Below are 12,815 nucleotides of genomic sequence, written 5' to 3' on the forward strand. Positions count from 1 at the left end.
AGCTGCAAACAGTTAATCTTATAGACAGTTCAGCAAGAAGACAGTCACCATGTGGAGAGTTAAGCAAACATACCACTATAGAGATTCAGAACATTACAAGTCACACTGAAGAAAGTTCAGCTATAAACAAGTCATGCACCCTGTAGAGAATTCAGCTACAATTAAGTCACTCTCTAGAGAATTCAGTTACACAGAATTCTGCTACACACAAGTCACTGTGGAGAGAGTTCAGCTACAAACAAATTACCCTTCAGAGTGATCAGCTACAAACAAAACACTTTGCAGGGTGTTCAACTGCAACAAATCAATTACCTTTAGAGCGATCAGCAATGAACAAATCAACACAAATCTACCTGTAGAGAGATCAGCTAGAAACAAATCACTCTGAAGAGAGTTCAGCTACAAAAAATCACCCTGTAGACACATCAGCTAGAAACTAGACACAATGTAAGGAGTTCAGCTACAAGCAATCACCCTGTAGAGAGTTCAGCTAAAACAAATCAACCTGCAGAGAGATCAGCTACAAACAAATCACCTTATAGAGAGTTCAGCTACAAACAGATTACCTGTAGAGAGATCGGCTACAAACAAATCAACCTGCAGAGAGATCATCTATATACACACAAATCAACTTGTAGACAGATCAGCTACAAACAAATCACCCTGTAGAGAGATCAGCTAGAAACTACACACAATGTAAGGAGTTCAGCTACGAACAAAACACCCTGTAGAGAGATCAGCTACAAACTAGACACAAAGTAAGGAGTTCAGCTACAAGCAAATTACCCTGTAGAGAGTTCATCTACAAACAAATCAACCTGTAGAGCAATCAGCTAGAAACAAATCACCCTGAAGAGAGTTCAGCTACAAAAAATCACCCTGTAGAGAGATCAGCTAGAAACAAATCACCCTGAAGAGAGGTCAGCTACAAAAAAATCACCCTGTAGAGAGATCAGCTACAAACAAATTGCCCTGTAGAGAGATCGGCTACAAACAAATCAACCTGCAGAGAGATCAGCTACACACAAATCAACTTGTAGAGAGTTCAGCTACAAACAAATTACCCTGTAGAGAGATCGGCTACAAACAAATCAGCCTGTAGAGAGTTCAGCTAAAACAAATCAACCTGCAGAGAGATCAACTACAAACAAATCACCTTATAGAGAGTTCAGCTACAAACAAATCTCCCTGTAGAGAGATCAGCTAGAAGAAGTTACCTTGTAGAGAGTTCAGCTTCAAACAAATCACCCTGTAGAAAGATCAGCTAGAAGAGGTCACCTTGTAGAGAGTTAAGTTACAAAAAAAACCACCATGTAGAGAGCTCAGCTACAAACTAGTGACCTTGTCGAGACATCAGCTAGAAGAAGTTACCTTGTAGAGAGTTCAGCTACAAAGAAACCATTCTTTAAAGAGCTCAGCTGCAAACAAACACCTGTACAGAATTCAGCTACAAATAAATCACCCTGTAGAAAGATGAGCTAGAAAAAGTTACCTTGTAGAGAGTTCAGTTACAAAGAAACCACCATATAGAGAATTCAGCTACAAACTAGTGACCCTGTAAAGACATCAGCTAGAAGAAGTTACCTTGAGAGAGTTCAACTACAAAGAAACCATCATGTAGAGAGTTCAGCTACAAACAAATCTACCTGTAGAGATATCAGCTAGAAGAAGTTACCTTGTAGAGAGTTCAGCTTCAAACAAATCACCCTGTAGAAAGATCAGCTAGAAGAGGTCACCTTGTAGAGAGTTCAGTTACAAAAAAACCACCATGTAGAGTGCTCAACTACAAACTAGTGACATTGTAGAGACATCAGCTAGAAGAAGTTACCTTGTAGAGAGTTCAGCTACAAAGAAACCATTCTTTAAAGAGCTCAGCTGCAAACAAACCACCTGTACAGAATTCAGCTACAAATAAATCACCCTGTAGAAAGATGAGCTAGAAAAAGTTACCTTGTAGAGGGTTCAGTTACAAAGAAACCACCATGTAGAGAATTCAGCTACAAACTAGTGACCCTGTAAAGACATCAGCTAGAAGAAGTTACCTTGAGAGAGTTCAGCTACAAAGAAACCATTATTTAAAGAGCTCAGCTGCAAACAAATCACCTATACAGAATTCAGCTACAAACAAATCACCATGTAGAGAGATCAGCTAGAAGAAGTTAACTTGTAGAGAGTTCAGCTACAAAGAAACCATCATTTAGAGAGTTCAGCTTCAAACAAATCACCTGTAGAGAGTTCAGCTACAAACAAATCTCCCTGTAGAGAGATCAGCTAGAAGAAGTTACCTTGTAGATCGTTCAGCTACAAACAAATCACCCTGTAGAGAGATCAGCTAGAAGAAGTTACCTTGTAGAGAGTTCAGCAACAAAGAAACCACCATGTAGAGAGTTCAGCTGCAAAGAAATCACCCTGTATAAAATTCTGCCACGAACAAATTGCCCTGTAGAAAGATCAGTTAGAAGAAGTTACCTTGTAGCGAGTTCAGCTACAAACAAATCACCATGTAGAGAGATCAGCTAGAAGAAGTTAACTTGTAGAGAGTTCAGCTACAAAGAAACCATCATTTAGAGAGTTCAGCTTCAAACAAATCACCTGTAGAGAGTTCAGCTACAAACAAATCTCCCTGTAGAGAGATCAGCTAGAAGAAGTTACCTTGTAGAGAGTTCAACTACAAAGAAAACACCATGTAGAGAGTTCAGCTGCAAAGAAATCACCCTGTAGAAAATTCTGCCAGAAACAAATTGCCCTGTAGAAAGATCAGTTAGAAGAAGTTACCTTGTAGAGAGTTCAGCTACAAAGAAACCATTCTGTAAAGAGCTCAACTGCAAAGAAATCACCTGTACAGAATTCAGCTACAAACAAATCACCCTGCAGAGAGATCAGTGAGAAGAAGTTAACTTGTAGAGAGTTCAGCTACAAAGAAACCATCATTTAGAAAGTTCAGTTACAAACAAATCTCCCTGTAGAGAGATCAGCTAGAAGAAGTTACCTTGTAGAGAGTGAAGCTACAAACAAATCACCCTATTGAAAGATCAGCTAGAAGAAGTCACCTTGTAGAAAGTTCTGTTACAAAGAAACCACCATGTAGAGAGTTCAGCTACAAACTAGCTACCTTGTAGAGACATCAGCTAGAAAAGTTACCTTGTAGAGAGTTCAGCTACAAAGAAACCATTCTGTAAAGAGCTCAGTTGCAAACAAATCACCTGTACAGAATTCAGCTACGAACAAATCATCCTGTAGAGAGATCAGCTAGAAGAAGTTACCTTGTAGATAGTTCAGCTACAAACAAATCACCCTGTAGAGCGATCAGTTAGACGAAATTACCTTGTAGAGTGTTCAGCTACAAAGAAACCATCATGTAGAGAGTTCAGCTGCAAAGAAATCACCCTGTAGAAAATTCTGCCAGAAACAAATTGCCCTGTAGAAAGATCAGTTAGAAGAAGTTACCTTTTAGAGAGTTCAGCTACAAAGAAACCACCTGTACAGAATTCAGCTACAAACAAATCACCTGTACAGAATTCAGCTACATACAAATCACCTGTAGAGAGTTCAGCTACAAACAAATCTCCCTGTAGAGAGATCAGCTAGAAGAAGTTACTTTGTAGATAGTTCAGCTACAAACAAATCACCCTGTAGAAAGATCAGTTAGAAGAAGTTACTTTGTAGAGAGTTCAGCTACAAAGAAACCATTCTGTAAAGAGCTCAGCTGTAAACAAATCACCTGTAAAGAATTCAGCTACAAACAAATCACCCTGTAGAGAGATCAGCTAGAAGAAGTTACCTTGTAGATAGTTCAGCTACAAAAAATCTCCCTGTAGAGAGATCAGCTAGAAGAAATTACCTTGTAGAGAGTTCAGCTACAAAGAAACTATCATGTAGAGAGTTCAGCTGCAAAGAAATCACCACTGTCCAAATTTCAAGGCAATAGCTCTTTCCAATCTGAAGTTATCAATTGTCAAAGTTGGCAAATTGGATGTGTGTGGAAGACCCCTTTTCGCAAATCCGATCACATATGTATTATATATATATAATTTGTACATTTACTGATAAAATATTTAAAGTACATCTACTTCATCTTTTCGTCTTCCTGTAGTAAAGAAAAAAAACATAGGTTAAAAAAGTCCCAAAGCTGGCCATAGGCCGGCTTTGGGGTATACAAATACAAAAAAAAATGAAATCTAATCCAAAACAGCCAAGCTGTAAAAAAAGTGTGCGGCCCTCAGAAAGGCTATGGTGAAAAAAGATGTGAAATCCAAGGTGGCGGCCAAGAAATGGCTGTGATGGTAGGTTAATGGTAAAAATTTTAATAACGACAATTCAGGTGAATTTTTGTGCTGCTTCACAAAATTTACCTGAATTGTCATTATTAAAATTTTTACCATTAACCTACCATCACAGCCATTTCTTGGCCGCCACCTTGGATTTCACATCTTTTTTCACCATAGCCTTTCTGAGGGCCGCACACTTTTTTTACAGCTTGGCTGTTTTGGATTAGATGTTAATAACAGGAAGAACAATAACGTGCAATTTTCACTATTGCATATTACAATGTAAAGTACAAGTCTGTCTGACCCATCTTAAATATAGCCATTTAAGCAACTTTTATGCAGATAGTCTAGACCTGAGCCCATTAAAGCTATCTGTAATACTTTCAGTCACAACTAACAAAATTATTTGCTTTTATACATTTTACAGCTCCACTATCAGCACGTGATGTGTTCATAAAGTACCGTGTTGACATTAAAAATATAGTACAACTAGAAGTGTTCATGGATCATTTCATATCAAGGAAGATAATATTAGCTAAGCAAAAGGAATCAGTGACAATGGACTATCTACTCAGTACTATTGATTGTGAACTTGAGAGTGGTATCGATGTGAGCCTTCGTGAAATGTTAGACATTGTAAAGAGCTTTGGTACTATAGGACCACGTTCCTTAGCAGAAAAAATTGAACAAGAGTTACCTGTTGTTAAGCTTCACCAAAGAAACACTGCACCAGAATCTGTGTGCCTGGAGTTTAACATCAATGACAGAGTTGATGATCTGTTTCTCCAACTTATTGCTGCATTGGGTGATATCTTAAATATGAGTGAGTGTAAATTTAATTTATTACGTAGTGCTTGTGTTAAGACTGATAGTCCTCTTGCCAATGTAAACAAGTTACCAAGTGAGTTTGTTGACAAAGTAAATGCAACCAAAAATGTGGATGAGTTGTTAGAGGTACTCACTGCGTGTCCATATTGCAATTGGATGAATATCCGTATGCTTGAAAAAATTGTTGCTTCTTCACGACAAGTCGAAGCTCTTAATCTCATTGCCAAATACAAGACAATTATCTTTTCAAAAAAGGTTGCTGATATTTTGCAAGATTTCCCAGACTTGGAAATTAGTGAGGATTATTACACGAGAGTTCGAGAAAAGTGGAACAAAGACCTACAAGATATCACTGTTGAAGATATTGCTAAGCGATGGGTAAAATTGCAGAAGATTTTTGGTGTTGAAAACCTTGAACTACTACTGGAGAATGTGATCAAGGGCTCAGTTGAAATTGTTTGGTTAATTCCTGTTGAATTAGCATCTCATGCCAGACTATCAGCTTTCAAAAACTGGTGTGACCTAGAAGATGTTTTATACCTCAGTATTGGTGATCATGTGATCAAAAATGATCAGTTTGAGTTTACTGAGGAGCACATATCAATTACTACAGGTATATTAACTTGACTAGCTAACTAAATGTTTATGGCTTTGTTTTGTAGCAACCCCCCAACAAGTGATAGATCACTTTACTGATTTTCTACGGATTAGTTTAAATCACAAGTTACTACTACCTCTGATGCAGTCCCATGGTCTACTAACTGAGCAGGATCTTGAGCTGATCAATAGTGGTCCTACTGGTTATCACAAGAACCAATTAATACTGGGATATGTTAAATTGATGGATGATCCTAGTTTGGAGATTTTTAGTAAACTACTACAAGATAGTCACCCACATATAAAAATTCCACTAGATGATGGTAAGTCCATAGATCCTTTGCACAAGGGTCTATGGTGAGTCTGTAGCTACATGGATTACATAATATATACACAGTAGCTACATAATGCGTGTTCATACTTTTACTATAAGTACAATAATTAATTATAGTATGTGTCTTGTCGACAACTAGTAATAGTCGAAATTCAATATTATAATAAACTATAGGTATATTGTGCACAAAATTTGGTTGTTCGCACCATCAATTTTGAGTTGGCATGTTGTAAATAAGTGAGATGATGAACATTTTCTCTATAACGCACTATACTTTATCCAGTTTTGTCTATACAATCACATAATAACTTTACATGTATTTCATTGTTGTAGCACTAAATGCTATGAAGATACTATCTAGCAGACATACTGTGTCACCTGATACTGTTGAATCAAGTGTTGGTGGTGACATCCCCCAAAATGTAAGCACTGTTGGTGCACCACTGAAGTCTAGAAAAAGACGATTATCATCTGAACCAAATACTATCAAATGTTTCAAATGCTCAACTGTTAGTGATGAGTTTCTTAAACTTGTTGATAAACTAAATGAACTGTTGAAACATTGTGATCCTAAGATAATACTAGAACATTGTAGTAATCTAATGGCTAGTGATATCTGTGACATTTCACTGTTTCCTGCTGAGTTTATAAAGAGCCTACAAGGGTACAATCATACTCCATTACTGCTAAAGATGCTGAGCTCATTTTGGACCTGGAGTGACCACTCCATACTCAGAACACTACTGGAGTTTGATGATGAAACATTAAAACTGCTGGATGAGTATGAGTCTCAGTTAGACCCATTACAGCAACTTTCCTCCTACCCTTTACCACCTCCAGCACCTTGTATGACACCTTGTGATGGTAGTACTCACACTGTATTGACTGTCAAGTGTACTCAACAATATCATCAGTGTCTTCTTAAACATGTGTTCGATGTGCGTTCATTAATTGTTAACAAATGTGACATCACCCCACACTGCCTACAGCTATTAGCAACAGAGAATGGTTCAACTGTTTTATGTTGGTTGATTCCTAAAAGTGTTGTAACACTGATTGGTTCTAAAGTGTTAGAGAACAGAAGTGCCTTTTATCATGAAGGGATCCTAGAGGTGTTCATCTTGCCACAAACATTAATCACAACTGGAACTGTAAGTTTTTAGCAAAAATCGCTTTGAGCTGTCCTTCAGTTTATAAGAAACTACATATCAACATAAAAAATAGTCAATTAATGTGCACATAAATTTTTTTACACTGTATTACACCTTAAAGATTTGCTAAGCAATCTAATAGAGTGCTAGTGTTAACTGTAGCAATGTGTAGTTTGAAAATTTCCATTGTTTTATAGAACAACATGGACAAAGTTACTACAAAGTTTGTCACTTATCCTGAGGTTAGTGATTTATCATCTACATGATGTTGTATATATTTTAATAATTATTTCAGGAGATTCCAATGTTTGTGGAAGACTTGTTATGTGAAAGGGAAGAGAACAAAGCAATTATACTACAGGACAATGATCCAAACAACCAATGTATTCAGGTAATAGTCCTACACTAGACTGTGCTCTAACATGGTACCATGTCCATATCAATCAACCACAGGTTCCTAGTGGTAGAGGTTGATGTTGTTACATTTAGGTTGAGTACAGAAGAAGTGCTCTATCCTTAGTATTGCTGTTCTTTCAGATTGTATGTATGTTGCTTGCATACAGCTTGTTTACAATGGTCCTCTAGTTCCAACTATATCATTAAGCATAAACATGTACTGCTTAAACCTATCTACATTTCTATAGTTGCCACATTTGAATAGTGGTCACACTGTAATTGTGCCCTTAAAGATTAGATACAACATAAAATTTACCTATCATGTTAAGCCCCACTCCCAGTATGGGGAATGCTGGGTTGAAAATATTCCCGAGGGTGGGCAATTTAAACAAGCAGTGAAAAGCTTTTAATTGTGGCAAATGATGAAGCTCCATGTCAAATCCCTTGGTATCCTCATGTCATAGGTGTGGGGGTTTTACCTAACAATATATCCACAGGGTGGAGAAAATGACTGTACAATTTGGGATCAATCACCTATAAACGTGTCATTACAACATCAACAATCACGCGATTCTATATCGTGCCTAATATAATTATGTGCGTGTGCATGTGCAAGGCTAATAGTCTGTTCACACTACATCCCCCTTTCTCAAGTTATAAGTTCAGTCGGTCAGGAGGGCATATATTTGTTCCAGTTCGTAATCTGGTGACAACCGGACTTCTGACAAACTCTGGTCTAGCTTGTAGCATTGTTTCAGGCCTGTTTTCTGTAGTAGGGGATTCTGTAGATGGTTCAGTTTGACATTCTTCAGGTCTAGCATCTTCTACTTCTGTTTAAAACTTTCATCAATTTTCTGGAACTCTTGCAGGTCAGGCCATTGGGGAACTAATGTCTCATTAGGTACAGGAAGAGTGGAGCGAATTCGTCTGCCCATTAGCAATTGGGCTGGAGACAATCGACACCAGGAGAGTGGAGTTGATCGGTACGACAACAGGACTTCATTAGGATCACAATTACATTTAAGTAAGTGCTTTATTGTTTTGACGGCTCTTTCTGCTTCCCCATTTCCCTGGGGGTGGTAGGGACTGCTTGTGATGTGTCGGAAGTCGTACGCTGTAGCAAAATCCTTGAACTACTGGGAAGCATACTGTGGGCCATTATCTGAGACAATCACATCAGGTATGCCATGCCTTGCAAAGATGGGTTTCATGGCGGAAACAACACTCTTTGTAGTAGTAGCAGATAGTTTTGCTATTTCAATATACCTGGAGAAGTAACCGATTAGTAGCAGGTATGTAGTACCTTTAAACTCAAACAAATCTGTTTCGATCTTTTCCCATGGACAATTTGGTAACGTGGATGGAATCATGGGCTCGCTGTGACGCTGGAAATTCTGGCAACACTCCTTACAATTCTGTATCATAGTACTGATTTGTTGTGATATCCCTGGCCACCAAACTGATTCTGAGGCACGCAGTCGGCATTTTACAATTCCTTGGTGACCATGGTGAATGCGACGCAGAATGTCATCCTGAAGCCCTATGGGGATCACAAGTCTATTACCTCGTAACAGTAATTGATTATGAACAGACAGTTCACTACGTATACACCAATAATGTTTGAGCATACCTTTGACTGTGTGCTTGGCTGGCCACCCTTCTTGACAAAAGTGCATTACCTGGGACAAAACAGGGTCCTCACTCTGAGATAGACGTATACCTTCTAGTCGATCAGAACTTGCTGGAAGAGATTCCATCACTGTAGAAACAAACAGTTCTACTGCCTTTTGCAAATCAGTGGACTCTGAGAATTCTATTCTTAGGGGAGCTCTAGAAAGGGTGTCGGCAGTGAGTAAAGCTTTCCCTGCAACATGAATTATCTGGTAATCATATCGCATTAAGCGTAAACGAAATCGTAAAACCCGTGGTGGTAGGGCATCTAGATTTTTTTTGTCCAAATAGTGAAATCAATAGCTTATGGTCTGTCTCAAGGACGAATGACCTACCCAACAGGTACATAGGAAATCTCTCACAGGCCCATGTGAGTGCCAGTGCTTCCTTTTCAATTTGCGCATAGCGCATTTCTGTCTCAGTCATGGTGCGTGAAGCAAAGGAGACGGCCCGCCACTCTGAATTACTTTCTGATCTTTGTACGATAACTGCCCCTAAATCGAAAGAAGATGCATCTGCAGACACCTTAGTATCTGCACTAGGGTCGTACAGTGCAAGAAGTGGGGTGTTTGTCAATACCTCTTTAACCTTGGCAAAAGCTTCTTTCTGACTTGGTCCCCACAAGTATGTGCGTTTAGAGCTGAGTAGCTCAGTTAGAGGCTTCATAAGGTCAGCACTGCAGGGAATGAACTTGGATAATTGGTTGGTCATACCAACAAAACGCTGCATCTCTGACACATTCTTGGGTGGGCTCATCTGAAGAATTGCATTTGTCTTAGCAGGATCAGCTATGACACCCTTGTGGTTTATAATGTGTCCCAAGAATTTTACTTCTGGTTTGGAAAACTCACATTTGCTTGGGTTTAAAGTTACTCCTGCAGAAACCAAACACTTCAACACAGTTTCTAAGCGTGCATCATGCTCACCTTGATCCTTGCCAAATATCAGGACATCGTCCATCATACAAACCACTCCTGGCAATCTCTGTAGCAATGAGCTCATGTGACGTTGAAACAATTCCGGGGCACTGGTAATGCCAAAGGGTAACACATTGAAACAATAATTCCCAAAGGGGGTTATGAATGTAGTCAACAGACGTGACTTTGTGGCAAGTGGTATTTGCCAGAACCCACTGTTGGCATCCAATTTCGAAAACACTTGAGCTCCAGTGAGTTGGGCAAGGGTTTCTTCTACCCTAGGCAAGGGGTGAAATTCTCTCTGGACACTCTCATTTAGGTGTTTGAGGTCCACACATATTCGCACTTGTCCTGAAGATTTTGGGACCACCACCATGCCAGCACACCAAGGAGAGGGGTCACAAACAGGGGAGATGACACCCAGTGATTCCATTCGATTAAGTTCAGCTTGCACTTTATTGCGTAAAGGTAGTGGCACATTCCTGGCTGTGTGGAGTACAAATGGTCTGGCATCTTTTGCAAGTGACACTTCATACTCCTCCCCAAATGTGCCAAGACCATGGAAAAGCTGAGGATATTGTCTCTAGATTTCCTTAGCTGTGAGTTGCAATGAATCTAACCTTGATACCAGGTTCAACGATGTGATAGCAGGCAGCCCCAATAAATTGCGCTTTAGATCTTTTACCACAAATACATTCTGCTTACAGGAAACATGCTTGGAAGTGAGACTTGCTGTAAATTGTCCCAATACTGTCAGAGGTGACATAGCTGGACCATACAATCTCCTAGTGGTCTTCTCTATTTTGACATTTTGTAGCTGAGTAAAGGTGGCTTCACTAATTGCTGAGACTTCCGCCCCTGTGTCAATTTTAAAAGTAACTGGCAAATCATTTACCCTGAGCTCTGTTAGCCACTGTGTCTGTTGTCGAGTAGTTACAGCACCAAGGAAATTGTCATCTTCCTCTTCCTCAACATCTCCTAACGGCCAGTTGGGTCATCGTATAGTTCCACTGTGTCAGCTGCTCTCTTTGACATGCACATACTACCGTAATGTCCTCGTCTGTGGCATTTATAACAAGCTACATCTCGAGCAGGACATTTATCTCTTGAGTGCTTACCCTTTCCACAACGTGTACAGTTTTTAAATGATTCAGTACGTGACGACGTGCTCTCTGGTTTCTTAGTAGAATTCCTACACTTGTACCTAATGTCCTCTAGGTCATTTGTAGGTAGCACTTCTGGTTTCTCCCTTAAAATCTCTTGCTGTTGGCTAACAGCTGCCTTTTGATGTATTCTAGTTTTTGCCTGCTCTAAGGTTAAGTTGGGGTCCATTTGTAATTGCTGAGAAAGACGTTGATTCCGGATACCAACCACTAATCTATCACGAATCATCTCTGACTTCATATTCCGGTAGTTGCACGTTTCAGCAAGATGATATAATGTGGTGATATATTGTTCAGCACTTTCACCTTCCAGCTGTGCCCTCTTGTTGAACTTTGCTCGTTAAAAAATAACATTTTGTCGGACCTTAAAAAACTGGTCAAATTTCGCCAATACATCGTCAAACCTTTCATACTCCTCTTCCGTTATGTTTGTAGAAGTCAGAACATCGTCTGCTTCTTCGCCTAAGCAGTAAAGTAACATACTGACTTTGCGTGACTCACTGCCAGTTGAAAGGCCAGACGCTTCGCGAAACTGTTGGAAGCGTTTCTTCCATCTTGGCCAATCATCCGGATCTTTAAAGTTTAACGGTTTGGGAGGGTCGATATTCATAGTAGCCATCAGTCTTTTACTGGTAGGGTGCTGTTGATCCCACTTCTGACACCATGTACAATTCGGGATCAATCACCTATAAACGTGTCATTACAACATCAACAATCACGTGATTCTATATTGTGCCTAATACAATTATGTGCGTGTGCATGTGCAAGGCTAATAGTCTGTTCACACTACAATGACTCTCTACCAGGTCAAATCCCTACTATATTGCCATCCTCCCCATGCCGGGGTGGGGGTTAACAATGATGGATGCATTACACTAGTATCCGAATCAATTGTCCTTGATTATTATAAAGAGTTATCTGCTTATCCTTGGGTTAGGAAGGTGAAGTAGACTATCCTGTATCAAACAGTATGGTCGTGCTGTTTAGTAGGGTTCCCCTCTAAGTGACGTGCAATGCTAAAAAACCCTCATCTAAAAACCATCATGGAAATGTCATACACGGCAAAAATCACCTTTATAGAATAGTTTTACTCTTCAGCATCAATTATAGCAATAGAAATAAGAAGAAATCACTGACCCAGATATAGAATTTTTTTAAAAATTCACCATAACTGAAAAATTTTGTCTGCCTTCTGCCTGCTTGCCTGCCTGACCACAGTCGCAAGGCTAGAGGCCAAACAAAGCAGTGCACGGCCACCATTTTATGCCACAGCAGCAAACTTACTGGTGGTATGTGTCTTTTGGAGTTCCAATGAATGTCTGCATTCTGTGCTTTGCCATTCCTTTTATCTTCAATTAAATGATTGTCTACTTCTTTTTGTATAGACACAGGAATGCCACGAAACTATTTGAGATGTTTAACGGACTGTAGTATCAAGTAGCAGCTAAGCTGCGCTTTTAAATCAATTGCCACATACCCTTAAATGATTA

The 12,815-nt window shown here is 39.4% G+C and overlaps 1 protein-coding gene across 1 annotated transcript in view; it reads left to right on the top strand.

The window, feature by feature from the left end:
- Window positions 1-12,815, top strand: part of LOC136269128 (uncharacterized) — a 44,612-nt gene that overhangs the window by 22,598 nt on the left and 9,199 nt on the right. The window contains exons 3-7 of the mRNA XM_066064610.1: window positions 4,696-5,709; window positions 5,759-6,016; window positions 6,361-7,178; window positions 7,376-7,420; window positions 7,474-7,569. Of these exons, the coding sequence (XP_065920682.1) occupies window positions 4,696-5,709; window positions 5,759-6,016; window positions 6,361-7,178; window positions 7,376-7,420; window positions 7,474-7,569 (2,231 nt within the window). The remainder of the gene's footprint in view (window positions 1-4,695; window positions 5,710-5,758; window positions 6,017-6,360; window positions 7,179-7,375; window positions 7,421-7,473; window positions 7,570-12,815) is intronic.

Source organism: Dysidea avara, chromosome 1, assembly GCF_963678975.1.
Source record: "Dysidea avara chromosome 1, odDysAvar1.4, whole genome shotgun sequence".
NCBI lineage: Eukaryota > Metazoa > Porifera > Demospongiae > Dictyoceratida > Dysideidae > Dysidea > Dysidea avara.